At 46.8% G+C, this 21,184-nt stretch overlaps 1 protein-coding gene across 5 annotated transcripts in view; it reads left to right on the forward strand.

The window, feature by feature from the left end:
* Window positions 1-8,246: 8,246 nt before the first annotated feature.
* The window catches only part of PLEKHG4 (pleckstrin homology and RhoGEF domain containing G4), a 157,306-nt gene continuing 144,368 nt past the window's right edge, over window positions 8,247-21,184 (forward strand). For 2 of the 5 annotated variants that reach the window (XR_010592651.1, XM_065567563.1), the window contains exon 1: window positions 8,247-8,449. Coding sequence is in view for 4 of the 5 variants with exons in the window: in XM_065567563.1 (XP_065423635.1) it covers window positions 8,273-8,449 (177 nt within the window). In the remaining variant the exon portion in view is untranslated. The remainder of the gene's footprint in view (window positions 8,450-21,184) is intronic. The other 3 variants (XM_065567564.1, XM_065567561.1, XM_008175591.4) reach the window with 2 other exon arrangements.

Genomic DNA, 21,184 nt, shown 5'->3' on the forward strand with positions numbered 1-21,184 from the left:
AACAGACTCAACAGTGCATTGTCCTGGAGATAATCAGAGCGAATGTGAAAAATAACCTCAGAATCAAAGCCAACAAATTACGTGAAAAAGCAAAGAGCTGACTTAGTTCTGGAGCAACTAGATGTGTTCTAGATAGGGTACAAGTGGTCATCTTAGCAATAGCATCTGAACACAGCCAAGCTCCCGTTCTGTCCCCAGCCTGGCACCTAGCATTAATTCAGCCTGCCCCTTGGTTTTGGGATGCGGGTGCCCACAGCTTTACTTTACACAGCACAATGTGCTGAGAAACTCTAAGTAAGAAAAACCTTGTGTTAAGACAGCCAGAATCAAAATACAGTATTGAAACCTGGCTGGCACCGAGGCCAGCACCACCCCATTCCAAAGGAGGGACCCGAAACCGTCATACTTAGGGGACAAAATCACTGTGTGAATCTGCACAAGTTCTCACAAAGTCAGTCATGGATTTGTCTTTCTTTATACGCCATGAGTGTTTGTATTCTGGGCAGTCTTTATTGTTCCCACTGGCAACGGCAGTCCTAAAGAACAAAAATTGGTATATGGTATGGTCCTAAGCTCTTGAGAGCAAGAGCAATAATAATAAATAAATTAAATAAATTAATGGAGATATCCCATCTCCTAGAACTGGAAGGGACCTTGAAAGGTCATCGAGTCCAGCCCCTGCCTTCACTAGCAGGACCAAGTACTGATTTTGCCCCAGATCCCCAAGTGGCCCCCTCAAGGATTGAACTCACAACCCTGGGTTTAGCAGGCCAATGCTCAAACCACTGAGCTATCCCTCCCCCCCCCGGAGCTCCAGTAGCAAACAGGATATGCCGGTTTATGGCAAGGGGGCAGTTTACTGTCCCATCAGCAAAGGATGTGATTGTTGCAAAGACCCACTTGCTGATGAAATTATTGTTGACTTGACAAAAATGTAGTTAAGACCAAATTAAGTTTATAAATGTGTAGCCATGGTTTCAGAAAGGAAAATATTATCAAAACACTGCAGTTTAAAAAGGTAGAAAACAAGGAAATTCTACCTTAAAAACAATACCATCACAGATTTGAAAGTATTGAAATGCAGAATTACAGATCCCCAAACAACCTGGTGGGTTCCTTTTACCTTCTCACCCTGTACACCGGCCAGGCAAAGCAGCAAGATGTTTACAATGTGTGTCTTAAACAGCTACCCTAAGTGTGCCATAAATGTCCTAGCTAGCAGTGTATTTTTCCAAACGGTTACCAATGGAAATGCAATACTGTGTGTTTTCGGCAATATTCCTTCTCCAACAATTCCCAATTCAAGAAGGATGTTGATAAATTGAAGAGGGCTCAAAGAAGAGCCACGAGAAAGATTAACGGGTTAGAAAACATGCCTTATAGTGATGGACTCAAAGAGCTTAATCTATTTAGTTTAACAAAGAGAAGGTTAAGGGGTGACTTGATTACAGTCTATACAGTTCTATCTGTAGAACAAATATATAATCTAGCAGAGAAAGGTATAGCACGATCCAATAACTGAAGCAAGACAAATTCAGACTGAAAGTGAAGTGTACGCTTTTGACAGTGAGCGTAATTAACCATTGGACCAATTTTCCAAGGGTTGTGGTGGACTCTCTCTCACTGGTGAATTTCAGATGGAGATTGGATGTTCTTCTAAAAGCTCCAGTCTAGGAATTATTTTGGGAATGTTCTCTGGTCTGTGTTATACAGGAGGCCAAACCAGATAATCCCAGTGATCCCTTCTGGCCTTGGAATCTGAGTCTTCTCTCTGAAATAGCGAAGGTCATAGCCTGTGACATGTTTTGGAGAATGAAGTACTGATGGGTCTCTATCTAGTAGTGTTTAACTGCATCACTCAAGGGGGTGGATTTCTTACATCCCCGAGCAACGTAGTTATACCAACCTAATTTCCTAGTGTAGACTTAGCCTAAGTGCCATTTTTCAAAAGTGCCTACGTCCTTTTTGAAAACAGGATTTAGGCTGCTGACTTTAGCTTCTTTTGGAAATTTTCCCCTTAGAGACTTAATTTTTTTAATTTCAATCCTAGGTCTCCATTACCCCTTTGCGTACAATCTGTAAACTTTGCAGAGTTCTGATAGGTCCTAAAAAACAAAGTCACATCAATAATTCCAAAATGAACATACAACCTTTGCAAAAATAGTGAAAGGCCATATTGAGGACCACAGAACAGGCTGTATTTAGAATTTATGGGCCAAAGTTATGATGTGGCAAAAAGAAAAAAGTTAACCTTTTGAAAAGTGCAGACCTCTGATTGCTCAAATCACTGCCTGATGAATTCCTTGTCCGTTTCTCCCAAACGAACTCTTTTGTCACACATCTTTGGCCTTCACTCACCTTCAGGCAGGATGGTAGATTGTATTCAAGCTACCTCAGGCAGGCTTCTGATCTATGAACTTTCATTTCAAGCCGGTTAGGAGCTCCCCAAATCTTGCTCTTGCCTAAATGTGGCACCAACACAATAGAAGCTGAGTCACTGCTCCACCTGAAGTTTTGTGTTTATCAATTGGATTTGCCTCATCACCCTTGATCAATCACCATTTCTTTCAGTGGAATCCCCAGCTATATTCTGTATTCTTGTGGCATCAGTTAGGTGTAGGGAAGGTGGCATTACCTCTGTAGAGGACATTTTTGAGACTATATGTGGAATACAGTGTTCAGTTATAGTTGATGTTGAAATATTGGAAAAGGTTCTGAAAAGAGCTATAAGAATGATACCAGGTCTAGAAAACTTACCTTACAGTGAGAGACTTAAGAAACTCAATTGATTTAACTAATCAGATATAAGATTAAGAGGTGACTTGATCACTGTCTATAAGTACTTAAACGGGGATAAAATTTCTGATAGGGGATGGCTCTGTAATTTAGCCAAACAATGGCTGGAAGCTGAAGCTAGAAAAATTCAGACTACAGATGTGGTACACATTTTTATCCGTGAGGGTAATTAACCATTAGACCAAGTTACCTAGGGGCTGTGGTGGATTCTCAGTCACTTGAAATCTTTAAGTTGGGAGTGGGTGGTCTTTCTAAAAGATCTGATGTAACTGAATCAAAAGTTACAGGATCGATGCAGGAATTACTTAGTGAAATTCTATAGCCTGTGGACCCAGGAGGTCAAGCTAGATGATCATATAGGTCCCCTCGGGCCTTAAAAATCTACAAATGTATAACCCCCTTGAGATGGCCCACTTTTCTGCCCAAATATATAAAAAAATATCCACACATCCCGGATACCCCTTCTTGTTCCCATTCTGTATTTGTTTTTGGGTGGACACAGATAAGTTTCACTAACCCTAATCTTGCTATTCTCCTTGTTGCTAATGTTAACGGACAGCTATTCCATTTCACTGCCTGCCCATTGGCCTACGCCTAAACTTCACCTGCCATACCTGTAATTAAAGTTGATGTTCTAAATCTTAGAGGAATGTGTATGGAAATCTGCCAGAGCAGTTGCTGCCTCCATTGCCACCACCTTCTCTTTATGAGTGTTTTTCTGATTGAAAAGGAAAAGCTGCCCCATATACATGCAGCAGAGAATATATAGACACAGCTGAAGATAGCTGGATAGTGTCCATACCGGACAGATACCAGTCTAATGATCTGTGGAGAGAGATTCATAGATTTTTAAGGCCAGAAGGGACCATTGTGATAATCTAATTTGACTTCCTGTATAACACAGGCCAGAACCCTTCAACCTTTATACGGCCCTGTTGAACAGATGACATCCTGCAGAAGCCCTCTTGGGCCTTCTTGGAGAGGGCATTTGCTGTCCCTTTTAAAATAATAGCCACCTACCTGTCATAGGCCAGAATGAAACCGGCTCTAAACAAGGCTGCTTCCAAAACAAGAGTGCCAGACCCATAAGAAGGGTGTTGTGCCTTGGGGCATGGTGGACATTCTCCAGGAAGGTATGTGCCATCTTTCCCTGTTGAAACAATTCTCTGCTTAAGAAAAGCTTCCCTGAGGTTTTGCAGAGAACGTCAGCCTTCCCCAATACCAGCAGCAAACCTGATGAAACTGGCCAAACTATGTATGTAATCAAATCATGAGCTCCAGTAACATCCAAACCCCAGGACTTTGAAATCAAACTACAACTCCAAAACACATTGTAAGGCCAGAATGTGTACTGGGTACCAGAGATCTTGGAGCATTCAGAAGCTCATGCAGGCAGAGCCCATGCTCCAGCCCAAGTCGCAGCTTGAAAGCTCTCTCTATACAGCTCTTTTTAGAGATCTGGTGTGGGCCCTGCTAGCCCAAATCTGGGAACCTGGGCTGGGAGGCTTGCTCCCATTCCCTCCAAAATGCGGTGAGGATGTCCCCTAACGCAGTGCTTCGCAACCGGTGTGCCACTGAATTTTTTTTAAAACGACACATGAGAAAGAAAAACCCTTCCCTTGTATTTTACGGCGTGTCGGAACCAGCTGGCATTCTGTCCTTTTGCTGTCCGGGCCGAGGCCCCTTTCAGATATTGTGCATGTGTCACGTTCCGTTCCCCAAAGCCAGGTTAAGATAGCAAATTTGAATCCTGCTGAATGGAGGCAGGGGAAGGAAGGTGGGGAAAGCCGCCTTCTGATTGGCTGTTTGCCTCACTGTGCCGCCTCCTCCAGGGGCAGAGCAACCAACCAATCAGAGCTCAATCTCCCTCTCCTCCCCCCATCAGGCCAGCTCCTCTGCCCCTCCCCCTCCCTCCTGCAGCTGCTGGCTGGAAGCAGGGGGAGTCATCCCCCCCCCCAGCCTGGAAGGGGAGAGGGGACCCCACTGCAGCCCCCCAGGGTTGGAATTGGGAAGAACCCCAGGAGAAACAGGTGAGGCAGGGGGCTGAACTGAGGGGTGGGGCTGGTGGGGAAGCTGGGGGGGCAGAACTGGTGGGGGTTGGGTAGGCAGAACTAGAGGTGGGGCTGGACTGGTGGAGGGTGAGGACAGAACTTGTGGGGGCTGGAGGGCAAAACCGAGTGGCTAAGCAGGAGTTCTGCAGAAAAGGACCTAGGGGTTACAGTGGACGAGAAGCTGGATATGAGTCAACAGTGTGCCCTTGTTGCCAAGAAGGCTAACGCCATATGGGGCTGTATAAGTAGGGGCATTGCCAGCAGATCGAGGGACGTGATCGTTCCCCTCTATTCAGCATTGGTGAGGCCTCATCTGGAGTATTGGGTCCAGTTTTGGGCCCCACACAACAAGAAGGATGTGGAAAAATTGGAAAGAGTCCAGCGGAGGGAAACAAAAATGATTAGGGGTTTGGAGCACATGACTTATGAGGAGAGGCTGAGGGAACTGGGATTGTTTAGTCTTCAGAAGAGAAGAGTGAGGGGGGATTTGATAGCTGCTTTCAACTACTTGAAGGGGGGTTCTAAAGAGGATGGAGCTCGGCTGTTCTCAGTGGTAGCAGATGACAGAACAAGGAGCAATGATCTCAAGTTGCAGTGGGGGAGGTTTAGGTTGGAAGGGTTACCTAGAAGGGTGGTGAAGCACTGGAATGAGTTACCTAGGGAGATGATGGAATCTCCTTCCTCAGAGGTGTTTAAGGCCCGGCTTGACAAAGCCCTGGCTGGGATGATTTAGTTGGGGGTTGGTCCTGCTTTGAGCAGGAGGTTGGACTAGATACCTCCTGAGGTCCCTTCCAACCCTGAGATTCTATGATTTGGAGCCTTGGGGCAGAGGATTGATTTGGAGGTTGGGAGGCAGAATTCATTGCCAGGCAGGGGATGGGCAGATGTGGGGGTCAGAACTCCTGCAGCAGGGCCCAAAACCCTCGTACCCTGTACATATGGGGAGCATGGGCAGCACTCTCGCTCTCTCTCTGAGGATGGACAGGGCAGTTCACCAATCGTTAGACTGACTGAAAAAACAATATAATCTCTTTGCAAATAACCACATGTTTTGGGGGCCAATCTCCTGATTTGTTGGGGGTCTGACTTGTTTGTTTTTTGATCTCTTGAGGCTGGCAGAACTCTGAGTGGGACTTAATTACATTGCCTTTAAAAACAGCGGAGAAATGTACACACACTTGGGAAGACTATTTTGGGAATGAGAAGAAGCAATTAATTATTAATTGCTTGTCATCCCAAAATATTATTCTCAGGTGCATGTCACTTTCTCCACTGAGCATGCTTTTATCCAGAGTTCTTATGTTTAGCTTTAATGTTAGTTTCTACTGTTGAAAATGTTAATTTTGACACAATAGCCAGATTGCGATCTAACGTTAGCTGCCCTAGTTGTTTTGATTGTAACCCTACTAGCCTCGCTCTGGATTGGCTCATGAATATTCATGAGTTCATTTGGAGACGATTTGGTGGTGTGCTTCAAAAGAATTAAAGGTATCAAGATGCGCCGCGGCAGAGAAATGGTTGGGAACCACGTCTTAACAGGCTACTTGCACTCTTACCCTTAATAGTCACGCATCCAAGGCGAGTCCTACAGTTGGGTCAGACTTTTCTCTAGGATCCAGTGCTGACCACGCAGAATACGCCCACTAAAAGTGAGACAGAGGCACCAGTTTGATGACCAGCCTCCCAGACATAGGCATGGTCTCAATATTCCACCAAAGGGAGAAGATTTTGAAACCAAGTTAGTTTAACTGCTAATCTGGTAACTGCCTAGTGAGTGCTTGAACAACGGGCCGGCTGTGCCATTCTATAATTCAGGGAAATCACAAACCTGTAGCACCATTTCAGGCGTGTAAGAGAAGCCCCTCGCTCCTCTCCAGTCCATGCCCTCAATTCCTCTAGCCATCACTGCACTGATACCCTAGGAAGGTTTCTCTCTGAAGGGGAAAGAGGGCTGTTTGTAGCGATTCCTGTGGCTTACAGTTTCACTCTATTCTTTTCGGGCTCCTGTGTAGTCCTTCCTCCTCTTCTCCGCTGAGTTAGTCTGTTGCCTTTGCCAGTTGCTGTGGCAGTATGTGACGGCAGCCTGGCTCCACAGCACCCCAGTTTCCTTTGAATTGTGGACAACACCCAAACAAGGCTGCCAGCAGACACCGTGACCTGTTGAGTCTGAGGTGGCGGTGGAAGATACTGTCGATAGTTTCTATTCTACCATTGAAGATAGCTGGCGTCTGGTTCCTTTGTCCCAGTGGTCTTCTGCGTCATGTTACTGAATCTATTGTCCTAGTGAAAGAGAAAGGGGCTCACTTGCTCTCCTTCGTGTGGCCCACAAAAATTCCAGCCGTACATCCAACACAGCCGCCAAACCCTGCGCCATCACTGAGCTGCACGGGATGTTGTTGTCTTTCCACGCAACGTGTTTTTTTGCAGTGATTCTCAGTATCTGGCTGTGTGTCCTCATGTCCTATGACTCTGTGTTTTCCGCCACAATTATATCAGGTCCATGTGTGTTGATGGATCACTGAAAGCACTGAGGCACCTGCATTTCCACTCGCCTTCTACCCCCACTGGCTTTTCCATTGTCTTTTCTGTAGGCCACTGCCTGGCTGCTCAGTGACCTTCCTCACTGCTCTGGCCACTGGCTATTTTAAACAATTAAAGAAGGGGCGGAGGAATTTGCCATGCTAAATTACTTCCTCTCTGGGGGAAAAAAGGTCTTTATACCCAGCTTGATATTCATGTGACTTGGTGCCATTGCATGACATAGTCATCACTTTTCTATTTCCTTTCTAAAGGTTGTTAAGCAAACTATTTCTGTGCATTTCTGTAGGCTCCATTGTTATTTCCCATGGTTTAACTTGACCTGTTACTCGTTTATTGGAAATCTATGGCACCCTCCCCTGCCCCCCCCTCCCCCCCGCAAATCCTTTGGGGTCTCTTCTGGGAGAAAACGTTCTGCTTTTCTTTACATTCCAGAAACGGAAAGTGAATTTTGTTGAAAATCGTGCATAGGTTGAGGCCTCTTTTCAGGGGACATTGGCATGCTCCCCACATGTAGTGTTTCCTTTAGATGTTATTTCTGGAAAAAGAGAGCAGTACGTTTCCTCAGTTCTGAATTAGAGTGTTTGCATGAAGGGAAAGTCTCCTAAGTAAGGTCAGACATATTCCAAAGAAACCGCTAAGTGAAAGTAGAAATCAGTTACACGGGACTGCTCTGGAATAACAGGTCTGTGCCTTTTGTTGACTCTGCCTAATGGCGCTTGTATATTGCTGGGTTTGTAGTGCACTGCACATGGAAGCCAGTGTTTACTGCACTTGTCGCTACATCTATTACTGCTAAACAAAGCGCAGTCTGTTGGCTGTCACAGCAGCCTTCAGGGTCCCCTAGCTCAGCCCCATGGCTGTGTCATGAGTTAGATTAGTTGGAAATGCAGAGTGGGGCGGGCAAGGGCTTGGATTACAGCTCCACGCTCAAAGTGGTTCAGTGGTTTATGCGTATTTATAAGAAGAGAGTAAAAGCTTGCGGGGGGAAATCATGGAAGAAAGAGAGAAAAAATGCTGCTTTTGGAAGTGAGAGGGCGAGGATAAAGGAGTTTAGAAACATGGTAAGTAGACCAGATACACAGATCGCTTTTCTGGGCACTGGCTGCGGCTGCTGTCGGGGCTTGCGGGGGGAGCCTGAGCTAATCCGAGGAAGTAAAGTTTGGGTCTTTGGATATTTTTTACATTAAAACCTATTTGAACCGAAAGAATAAATTTAAAAAGGACCCCAAGCTTGTCTGTAACTTAGCTGCAGTCTGGATCCACTGTGCTGGAGAGATGCAGAGCTGTCCTCGGAGAGGAGTTTGGACTAAGACATCTCATGTGATAGCCGCAAGGAAACTAGAAGGGCAAGTGACTGGAATGGAGCTGAGACTTGGTGTCATTTCTTTGTATGCTTTCCCTCCTCGGTCCTTTGCCAGGGCAAAGCTGTGTGTGTCTGAAAAGCTGCGTCCAGTGAGAGCACCAGGAGTTTGCTGTCACTTTTCCTTCACTGACTCTGAAGTTCTCAATTGTAAAAAAAAACAAAAAACAACAAAAAACACCTCACAGAGAAGTTTTTGGCCTGATCTAATTTCAGTGGGATGAGAAGATAATCTCGCCCCTAACCCCCAGTGCATTAGGAAAACCAGCCTGGGCCTTGTGCTTCCTTCTCTGATTAGATTGATTCGTGTGTGGCAGGAGTGTGCACATTCCTATTTCAGTAATAATGTTAACCCTCCCTGTGCTGAAGTCCTGCCGATCAGGAGCGTGTTCCAGTTGCCGATGACTGACTTTTACCTGGCTGGTTTTGAGTGGCAGCGTGGGTTTGTTTGCACTATTTCAGAATGTTATCTTGCTTTGCATTTGGTTTGTTTGTATGCTACCACTGTTTTGCAATGATTTCATTTTGGCATTAGTTCTGTGGTGTCCATCTTAGTTTAATAATCAAGTGCATCTTCTCTGTGGTTTCCATATTGTACCTGCACAGGGAGGAACTGGAAGATCTGTGCAGTGGCTCTCAAACTTTTGTACTGGTGACCCCTTTCACATAGCAAGCCTCTGAGGGCGACCCCCCCTTATACATTAAAAACACTTTTTAATATATGAACACCATTATAAATGCTGGATTCAAAGCGGGGTTTGGGGTGGAGGCTGACAGCTCGCGACCCCCCATGTAATAACCTTGGGACCCCCTGAGGGGTCCTGACCCCCAGTTTGAGAACCCGTAGGATGTTTCTCCCTCTGGCTGCTCCGATACAATAGATTATGAGTGTTGGAAACTACTCACTCTCACAGGCTTGGCCCAAGGGTACATCTACACTACAGGGGGGAGTCGATTTAAGATACGCAAATTCAGCTACGTGAATAGCGTAGCTGAATTCGACGTATCGCAGCCGACTTACCCCGTTGTGAGGACGGCGGCAAAATCGACTTCTGCGGCTTTTTGTCGGCGGCGCTTACTACCACCTCCGCTGGTGGAGTTAGAGCGCCGATTCGGGGATCGATTGTCGCGTCCCGATGGGACGCGATAAATCGATCCCCGAGAGGTCGATTTCTACCCGCCGATTCAGGCGGGTAGTATAGACCTAGCCTAAGAGTGCAGTTAAGAAAGTGTTTGGACACAGATGCTGCAGGGCGGGCCTTTCCACCAAGGAGTCAATACAAACACCAAGCAGGGACATTATGACCTCCAAGATGTCAAGTGCCCTGTAAAAACAAACAAACTACTCAACGCTCTTAAAAAGAGGGCGTGGGAGCTGCTGAAGCTAAGAGGAAGCAGAACACATTACCAGGTAAGTACCAGTGTTAACAGGAGCTACTTTATTCTTGGAGAAGAGAACAGGACTGCCTCTTAACATGGCTATTGAATATAATTCCTTTCCCCACACACATAGGATAGCACATTACGTCTGACCTACATCTTTCCCCCTCCCCCAAAAGCACAATTACCTGATCAAAAACATCTACACAGATTTGTGTGCACAATTCCCTCCACTGCAGGTGCAATTACACTACAGTTTACCCGTCTTACAAGCCATGTACGTGTTTATTCCAGTGATTTTGTGCAGTCCGTCATTGTGCATGCAAATTTCTACATTCACCCGTTTTTACAAATCCGGCCTCAATGCTACTTGTGTCTGAAGTTGCAGTTGAAGAGATTCATAGACTTTAAGGTCAGAAGAAGCCATTATATTCATCTAGTCGTCTGACCTTTTGCATAACAGAGGCCATAGAATTTCACCCAATTATTCCTGCCTCTTGCTCAGTAACTTATGGTTGTGCTATAGCATAGCTTTTAGAAAGACATCCAATTTACCACATCCCCCCAGCAATTTGTTCCAATGACTAATTACCCTTACTTGAAAAAAAACCCCTTGCATCTTATTTCCTGTTTGAACTTTCCTGACTTTTATTGCCAGTCACTGGCTCTTGTTCTGCCCCTGTCTGCAAGATTAAGGAGCCTTCTTCTCTCAGAAATCTTCTCCCCATGTAAGTGCTGGTAGACTGTGATCAAGTCACCTCTTGACCTTGTTCTGTGAAGCTAAATTGATTGAGCTTCCTGGTTTCTCACTGTAAAGCAAGTTTTCCAGACCTGGAATCATTCCTGAAGCTCTTTTCTGAACTGGTTAGATACATAAATAGAAATCCTTAAAAAAACGGGTCTGCTAAATACTGTGCCTCGGAGGGGTTCAGTGCACCACCACAAACCTAACATGCCCCTCAGAGTCTGGGTGCAGCACACAAAAGATGGATTCAGGAAGCAACGTGACCAGGCTCTTGGATTATACTATCCAAAGCCTTGGAATAAGCTAGCAGAGACACAGCAATCAAGCAGTGACCAACAATACCCAACAACAAAAGAGACGTCAACAAGTGGGGGGGGGAGAGCAGGACATCGGGCTCATGTGAAAAGGAAGAAGAATGTGCTCCTGGGAAGCAGTAGCATTAAGAGAGAGAGGTTTTGAGAAGGGCTTTAGGATGATCCGAAGGAAAGGGAACTCCAAAGAAGTGGAGCTAGAAGAGAGGGAATGCACCATTTAGAAAGGGCGGTGGCAAAGCGACGCACAGTAAGGAGACTGTGAGTGGATGAATGAACGGAGCACGAAGGTTGGAAGTGCTGAAGGAAGGCAGGACCTGGAGTGACTCTGGTGCCAGCATCATATGTCAGAATGGAAAGTTTCAAGTGGCAGCAGATGGCTAGGAAGCCAGTGAGGGGAATGGGAATAAAAATGAGACATGCTGCAAGATTTCAGGCTGATTGAAATTGCTGGAGAGAGGATTCTGGGAGAGTGCTGCAGATGGCATTGCACACATATTGATATGGACCAGGCTGGCCACTGTATCCAAAGTACGCTTGAAACGCAGCTGTAACATCTCCTGACCTCCAGCCCAATGAATACACTGGCTAGCCACAGTTTTAGGTGCATATTTTTCCTTCTGGGATGGTCTGCTACTCCCCCCCCCTTTCTCTAACGTATGGCCTAACAAGAACATCTCAATTAGGGACTTTGCAGGGCCAAATGTAGCTCTAATGGAGTGATTGGGGAGAGAAGAGATGGCATGTTCAAGGACCAGGAGGCCAGTGGCAAGGGCCATGCTACAAAGGGAAGAAGTGTGCTCGCTGCAGGATGTCTTGTGCACTCACGCATTGAATGGATCTGCTCACAGTGGAGATGCTGGAGATTTGCATATTTTGACAGTCTTCTAAACTGTGCTTTAGTCCTTTGTATTTCTGTACTAAGCATCAGGGAGCCCAGGTATTTGAAAACGCCGGCACCCTGGGTTTTTTTTTCCAGTGTGAATCAGTCTGTGCTTGTAAAGAGTCAAGGTGGATGAGGTAATATCTTTTTATTGGCCCATATGCTTGTAAAGCCATTGTGGTGCTTTGTTTTTTATAAGGCACTGGAGTTGTGCATCGTGTGCTTGGCAAAGGCCTGTGTGCATGCCAACTCTATTAGCTTAGGCTAGAAAGCCATACAACATGGGGTAAAAGGCAGCATTGTCCAGGGGCTTGGAAGCCTGATTCCTACTCTTGGCTGTGCCACAGCCTTCCTGTGTGACCATGGGCAACTCACTGGGTCTCCGTTTTCCTTCCCACTCTTTGTCTCTTCTGTTTGGACTTGTTTGGGGCAGAGGCTGTCTCCCACTAGGTGCATGCCGAGCACAATGGGGCCTGATCCTGGCTGGAGCCTCCGGGTGCTACTGCAATACCAATTATTAGTAATAAGTGCCAGCTGCACACAGATGGAGAGCATGTCTCAAGAGGGCCTGATCACCTTCTGCTTCCTGGATTTAACGTGTGTAAGGTCCCGGTCACTAGTGTTTGGGGAACACTTGGTTCCTTTTTTTGTATTTTTTTTTGTGTTAATGGTGGTGGGGCTCACATGGAGCTACTTTAACTTGTCTCTCTGATTCCACCAGCAACCCATCCCCTACCCCATTTCCCTGGGGACAGCCCTCACCTCTTGACAAACACATGACTATTCCCTGGTTGTGGAAACAAACATACAGAGGCCCTGATTTTTAAAGTGACTTTGGGGTCCAACTTGAGATGCCTTTTAAAAGGGGCCTGATTTTTAGAAAGTGTTGAGCATACAAAAACACTAGTCCCTTTTGAAAATCTTGGGTGTTCACTGCTAAATGCAGAAGAGAGGAGAGGTATCAGCACAGGGTCATAGCTAAATAAATGGCCAATACCAGGAAGCAGCAGGAACTGTAAAAGGAAATCCAAACAGATGCACTCTCCCCATTCCAACCACTCACTGGTGAGTGTGTGTGAGAGTGAGTTAGTTAAAGGCCAGAAGGTGCCCCTATGATCATCCAATCTGACCTCCTGCATCACACAGACCAGAGACTTCCGCAGTAGGCTTATTTTTCCTTGCTGTATAAGTGACATGACTGAGCCCAACACCTACAGCCTACTTTTTAGAGAGAGACCCTGTTCTGTGTCCTTCCCAGAGTTTGCCCAGGAGTCCCCTGTAAGGTTCTCTGATGGCTTTTAGTCTGGTTTACCCCAGGTTATTTCCCCAGCTTCCTGTCTGCATTCCCCATGTAAAACACATTGAGTCTCTCCTTGAACTCCTGTTAAGATCAGGGATGAACAAGTTATTTCTACTAAGCAGGCAGAGGAAACAGAATCTGCATATAGTTATATTTAGTGTTTTTCTTATGTAAGGAGGGCCTGGTTGCTGCCGACTCCACCTGGCAGAAGGGTTATACATGGTGAGAAGCTCGGCTTTCACTGACAAGGGGCTCGCGTACTTCACAACCGAACTCACTGCACACACCAGGGACTCCGTGCATCCCTCCATTCCACCCACAAGCTCCCTGTGTGCCACCCTTCCACCCCTTCTGTTTCAGAGACTCCCTGCAACTGCCACCCCGCTGCCTATACCAGGGGATCCGTGGGCCCTCATCACCATTATTTCTTTTCTTTCTGGTGGGGGGAGAAATCGTTCAGGGTGTCAATATATTAAACTCAGCTGGGCTTTAGATCCCGGTTTTAGATCCGTAGACAATTACAGACCTGGTTGAAGCTGTTGGGTTTGCTAAGCTACATCTACTCTACCGCTTCTGTCGGCATGACTTATGTCGCTCAGTGGGGTGAATAAACCACCCCCCTGAGCGACATAAATTACACTGACATAAGCGCCAGTGTGGACAGCGCTGTGTTGGTGGGAGAGCTTCTCCTGCCGACCGAGCTACCACCGCTCGCTGGGGCTGGAGTAGTTAAGCTAACGGGAGAGATCTCTCCCGTCGACTTAGAGCGGCTACATTATAGATCTTCCAGCAGCACCGCTGCACTGGTGCAGCTGCACCGCTGTAAACTCTCTAGGGTCTGGTCTACACTGGGGGGATTGATCTAAGTTACGCAACTTCAGCTACGTGAATAATGTAGCTGAAGTCGATGTAACTTAGATCTACTCATCGCGGTGTCTTCACTGCAGTGAGTCGACTGCTGCCGCTCCCCCGTCGACTCCGCCTGCGCCTCTCGCTCCGGTGGAGTACCGGAGTCAACGGGAGAGTGCTCGGGGGTTGATTTATTGTGTCTTTTAGACTAGAGGCAATAAAATGACCCTCGCTGGATCAATCACTGCCCGTCGATCCAGCAGGTAATGTAGACTAGCCATAGCCTTGGTCAGATGGCAGGGACTCTGTGTGTCCTCCATTTCCCTCCTCTGATTGTCTAACTCTTCGCTAAAATCCATAGAGTTCTGCCTATCGATATCTAGAACATTCCCTGAAACTGTGGAATTGATTGGGTATGGCGTTCAAAAGTTATCATGTTGATATCTACAGCCAGACATAAGGAGAATTACTATCAAGTGGCGTATAAGGGCCTTGTTTTGCTTAGATTATAAAAAAAAAAAAAAACCACGTTTCCTGCCCTCATGATTGTGGGGGGAAAAAAGCTTGAAAATGTGCCTCCCAAAGCTTAGGAATCAGAAGACAAATGGAAAGAACCCTACGTTAATGGTTTGTTTTTAAAATCTCATCATTTTAAAGCCAATCTCATGATTTCGGGGGGCTGACTGACGATCCTAGTCACATTCCTTAATGTGTTATGCTCAGATAGTGTGGTGATGAGTGTGAACTACAAACCTATTGTAACCCCCCTGCCATCTTTGAGGGCACAAACTCAGGGGGTTTGGGATGTGCTTTACTCACTCTCGGAGAATACGCTAGTTCTCTGAGCAAGTTTCTGTTTTAATCGTTCTTTCCAGACACGTAGATCTGGGGAATCCCCAGAGTTCAGATGAGAGGTATCAGGTATCACATTGGCATTGTTATTCCGGTAGGAGCCACTAACTATCTCCACACGGTAAACATGGGCAATAGAGTTCCAGGATACACAGTGACTGGGTGGGCAGATTCATTTGTCAAGGATACTGCGACTGTCTTCACAGTCCTGGTGGATAGGTGTGTCACTCCACAATTTGCCATCAAACCATGGATTAAGGTGTCCCCAGCCGGGGCTTCAATAGTCACTGTCTGGTTCTCGGCTTGGTTGGATACCTCTAATTGTCCTTCCACATAACAAGTTGCACCACCTGGTAGAGTCGGTACAGACTTTTTACTTTTTATCACTTGACCTACTAGTTGTTCTGGCACCACAATTTGTTCTTTCTCCTTCCTCTGACAGGCATCTAGGAACAGGAAATGCACATTAAGCGCCTCTGCATGTTTGGTTCCTACCATCTCTCAACACTCCTTGGCTAGTTCTCCAAACATATCGGCATTCGTCCCAATTATTGGGGTACTTGGTTAATGTAGCCGGTTGCTGGGCATACTAGGGCCAAAGTATGAGATTTGGTGGACACTCCCACAATGGTTTTGGGGAATTCCAATTCTATGTTCATATATCAAGGTACAGGAAACTGGTGTCGCAGAGTCCCCATACTGATAGTCCTTCCAGTAGCGAATAGGTATATTCTTCAATTGCTGATTGTAGAATGGTTTGAAGAGAAGAGTCACCCGGGAACCACTGTCCAAAACAGCTTTACACTTCCAAACGTCAGCCTTCACTTCAATTTTGGTTTGGGGTCCATGTAGTCCATCTGGTATTGGAGTCAAAGGAGAATTCTGTAGATTGCTCTCTAATACTGGAATTTGTCTGCAGTGATTTCTCTTCTGGGGCCCAGAACACTCCCTATTGGGGCCCATTGTGGTTTCCATGACATTTGTCTTCAATACATCATTCATAGGACCATACAATCTCAGGGTTGGAAGGGACCTCGGGAGGTCATCAATTCCCACCCCCTGCTTAGAGCTGGACCAACCCCAACTAAATCATCCCAGCCAGGGCTTTGTCAAGCCTGACCTTAAAAACCTCTAAGGATGGGGATTCTGCCAGCTCCCCAGGTAACCCATTCCAGTGCTTCACCACCCTCCTAGTGAAAAAGTGTTTCCTAATATCCAACCTAGACCTCACCCACTGCAACTTGAGACCATTGCTCCTTGTTCTGTCATCGGCCACCACTGAGAACAGCATTTAAGTTTTCAGGATTCTTACACCTGTGAGCAGTGTGGCTATACTCTCCACAATCTAACAGAAAAATCCTATCCTAGGCCCCAAAATTCTCACAGGCTCACTTGATCTAGTAGGGAAACAGTCCTTGCTCCTTCCCCTAGAAGAATTTCTCAGGGGAAAGGATCTATCACCATATTCTTTTTGCCATGGCTGCAGTGACACTGAGGGCAATGACTTTACCCATGGGTGTTAACACAGGTAGCATGGCAAGATGAGATTCTAACACCTCTATCCTTTTGACCAAGGTCAGTGTTTGATTTCTTGCAGAATTCGAGACAATGGGGGCAGCTACTATAGTAGTGGGCTTTCTGATGGGCCTGCTATACTTCATCCTCACAAAGATTTTCAGCCACTCATTTCCTCATCTGCCACAGTCCACTCTTGTAGAATTGGGGTAGCCTGATCCATCCATGGATCAAATTCATCTTCCCTTCTAGGAGTAGGCTTCAGTCCAAAGAAAATTCTTAACTTCTAGTAGCTTCTGATGTCCATGATGGACCTTGAGGTCTGACCCATAACTTTGGCGAGAGTCTTCCAGGGCAGCTCTGATTGGTTCTCTACCCCAGAGACCAGATGCCTCAGAAACAGGAGGTGCCTCGTCCATCCTGACCAGTAGGGGATGTTTTTATGAGCAGGAACTACAATCCCAGTGGTGCCTCTATCTTTGTAACCCCCCTGCTGCGTCTGAATGTACAAACTCAGGAGGTTTAGGATGGGCCCTGCCACCCGAGGTCCTGGGTCAATCTGCCACTGTGAGTGCCCCGGTGGAACTCCCTTAATTCTTCCCCGTGGTGATCTGGATGACTCAAACTGCTACTGTAATGGCTGTGCCTCCTGGGAAATCATGGGCAATCCACCCTAACAGCGGCTACTGTACTCTCTTCATAAATAAGCACACAATTCTCAAATGACCAAACGCCAATCAACTTTATATACACAATAGAAAGGATATACACCAAAAATGCAAAAAACAAGTTATACTAAATAAATATATATGAATATGGCTAGATTTTTTTTTTAAATGTGTCTACACAGAGGATGCCATAATTTTGTTTTGGTCACTTAACACAACCACCACAAACTCTCCCTGACTCTAAGTCAACCCTCCGACATGTCAGTCCCAGGTCCAGGCACCTGTCAGGGGTGCGCTTGTAGATGGTGCAGGCACTGTGGTCCAGTGTCTGTCCTGTCTGAAGGATCCACAGAGCAGTCCGCAATCGCTTTTCAGCTCCAGGGGATGGTCTGAATTCTCCTCACACGGAGGTAACCAGTTTAGATAGACGCCGTCTGCTTTTCCTGCTGGCTGAGGTAACTGTCAGTGATCAGGTGGTTTCGTTAGTGATCAGGCTGTCGGCTGTGACATTAAGGTAGCCAGCTGAACTGACCGCTGGGCAGTTCGTTTCTTCACAGTACTGTGGTAGGCCCTATGGGGAACCTAACTGGATGGAATTTCCCAACTGAGGAACCCAGGGGTAGTGTGCCTCTCCCCGAGCTACCACACCCACAGCACACCTGGGTGGTAAGTGCCAGTGGGGCTGCACTCCTTATGCTGCTGGTTGTGATGTGGCTGCTGTGGTATCTCCAATGGTCTCCATTGTATAGGCTGCTGCAGCTGGATGGTGCCTAAGGCAATAAACCCAAATAAGCACTGTGCAAAGATAGCTCCGTGAGAGTCTGAACAGAGCTGCCCTGTAAACCCACGCAATACAGCCGTCCAGTTAAACAAGCTCCTGCCAGCTGTGCTAACCTGAAGCACAGATTCAGAGTGCAAGATTCTCTGCCCTATCGGTTCTCTTTGTGCCACTCAGGTGGCGCACAGGACCTGGGACGTAAGAACGGCCTTATCTTCTTTGTGGGGGATTCTCGCAGAGCCGGAAGGTCCCCACAGGGAGCTGATCTCCTTCACCATCTCCATCTCCCTTTGCCCCCCTGCAGCTCAGAGGTGGCCCAGGCTGCTTTGCACGGCAGGGAAGCCGGGAGCCGTATGGCCAGACCGCAGTGCTCTCTAGTTATCCTCTACTGGTGGACAGTCCCTTAAGGGCCATCCTTGGCTGGCACAGATCCCTTACTTTTACTCAGGCTGGGCAGAGGATGAACCATAACTGAGCCCTGATGTCTTCTCCTCTACTGCACCACGCCAAACATCTGGCCCACAGTTTCTACCAGGCGTTTATCTAGCGTTTCAGAGGACGTTGCACACACAGGTTCTGGGCTCACAGTGATACTGGTCAGAGCTGCTGCGGTTGAAGTATAGAGTTGCTTTTCCAACACAGGTGAACATGCTGCACCACAGCAGTCACGACCGCTCCCAGCATATCCAAACATTTCCAAATGCGGCCACTGGTTTGGCGTGCGTCCCAGGTTTGGGAATCCAACTTTAATTGCCTTCAGGTGTCTCAGGCTGGGCACCCACAGCCTGCAGCACCCAAAAATCACTGGCCACTTCTGAAAATGTGGCTGCTTAAAATAGCCCCGTGGACCTAGCAGAATTAGGTCCTTTCCCCTGATATTCCAGTTCAGTCCTGGAGCTCTGTTCTTCACACCCTCTACTCTGCAGGCAGAACGAGCCACCCCCGTGGGCCAGCCTAGCAGTGCTGGAGCTCTGGCTTGCACCTTCTGGGCCCCTGCCCCAACAACGAAGCAGACTGTGCAAGGGGCAGGACTCGGAAAGGATCAGTCAGGTGCCCTCAATGTGCAAAATAAACAAGGACCACACTTGGCTATTTACTCCCCCTCTCCACCCTTGCTCATTTTCACGGCAAATGGTGTGATTGAATAGAACCAGAATGGAAAAATAAAGCCTCCATTGTTGTCAGTGGCAAAACTCTCCTTGAGGTCCGTGGGATTTCATCCAGAGCAAAGCATTATTCCAGTGACACTCGTGAGCAGGAAAGAGCTCGGCTTCCCCATCTGTGAAAGTGTTAGTGCTTTTCTTGTGACCGTTCCCACCCCTAAGCACTGATTATGACGGGTTCCGTCACAGAAGCCCCCTTGGGACTGTCACCTGATGTGCTGAGACTACCTCTGAGCCCATTTTCTCTGCCAGTTTGGGCCTCCAGAACCCTGCCTCGTCGAGCCAGACACACCAGTCTGCTCCAGCACAGACCCAGGGTCTGAACCACGTTCCCCAAACCTGCAGACTTCCCTGAAAACAGCTTTAAAAGTGCTCCTGTCTCTAGTACCCAGACACCCCACTCCCAATGGGATCCAAACCCCAAATAAATCTGTTTTAATCTGTATAAAGCTTATACAGGGTAAACTCAAATTGTCCGCCCTCTATAACACTGATAGAGAGATATGCACAGCTGTTTGCTCCCCCAGGTATTAATCACTTACTCTGGGTCAATTAATAAGCAAAAATGATTTTATTATGTATAAAAAGTAGGATTTAAGTGGTTCCAAGTAATAACAGACAGAACAAAGTAAGTAACCAAGCAAAATAAAACAAAACTCGCAAATTTAAGCCTAATACAGTAGGAAACTGAATACAGGTGAATCTCACCCTCAGAGATGTCCCAAGAAGACTGGACTCCTAGTCTGGGTCCAGCAATCACTCACACCCCTGTAGTTACTGTCCTTTGTTCCAGTTTCTTTCAGGCATTGCTTGGGGGTGGAGAGACCATCTCTTGAGCCAGCTGAAGACAAAATTGAGAGGTTTCCAGGGCGTTGTATATTCTCTCTCTTGTGGGTGGAAACCCCTTTGTTCTCCTGTGCAAAATCACAGCAACAAGCTAGAGTTTGTAGCCACTTGGGCAAGTCACATATCCATGAATGATTCAGCTTTTTGCAGTCCGATGCCATTGTTTACATGTTAGTTTGAATGTTCTCAGGAAAGCTCAGATGTGGATTGGCATCTCCCAAAGTCCATTGTCAGTTAAGTGTTTCTTGATTGGGCACTTACTGAGAATAGTCCTTTCTCAAGAAGCTGACCAAATGCTTCACTGAGGCTACTTAGAATCAAACACATTGAGATACAAGTCCATGGCCAATATCCATAACTTCAAATACAAAAATGATACACACATACAGACAGCATAATCATGACCAGTAAACTACAACCTTTCCATAGACACCCCACTTGGCCTCCTCTGTACAAGACCTGGTGCAACCATAGGACACTGGTTGCAACAATGATCTATACGGTCACAGTTCATGTCAATAACATCACACTGACGACGGCAGCAGTGCTATGTGGCAGCTGCATTGTGCTGGCATCTCTCTGCATGTGGACTGGTTTACATTGGAAATGATCACTAACTATTGAGGGGAAGGATGGGCCAGTGGGTCAGGTGCTAGCCCAGCTCTGCCATAGATTCCTGGTGTGCCGATGGGAAAGTTACTTCATCTGTGCCTCAGTTTCCCATCTGAGCAGTGGGGATAATAGCTCTACCCTGCCCCCCCAGGATGGGTAAGGAGAAACGCATTGTGAGGCGCTCAGATACTATGGGAATGGGGGGGGCCCACGTAAGTACTTCAGATAATATTTAGGTGACACTTAGTAAATAAATAATGGTGCTTCCTGTATTCTGTGTTGGGAAAGTTAATTTCCTTTCTTGCTTGGAGTCTAGACTGTAATTCCAGGCAGCTCGCAGGAGGCAGTCAGCAATAAGGTAAAATTTAGACTAAATAGGGCAGTTTACTGAGGAAATGCGGGCTGCTGTCTCAGGGGAGAGCATTGTCGGTCACTGAATTTGCATGCAGCTGCCTATGCTCCTAATTTCTCTAAGATTGGGGAGGTGCTGTGTGTTCTTGTCTCTAATTCAAACTGTGTCACTTAGCGCCAGTG

Source organism: Chrysemys picta, chromosome 14, assembly GCF_011386835.1.
Source record: "Chrysemys picta bellii isolate R12L10 chromosome 14, ASM1138683v2, whole genome shotgun sequence".
Taxonomy (NCBI): Eukaryota; Metazoa; Chordata; order Testudines; family Emydidae; genus Chrysemys; species Chrysemys picta.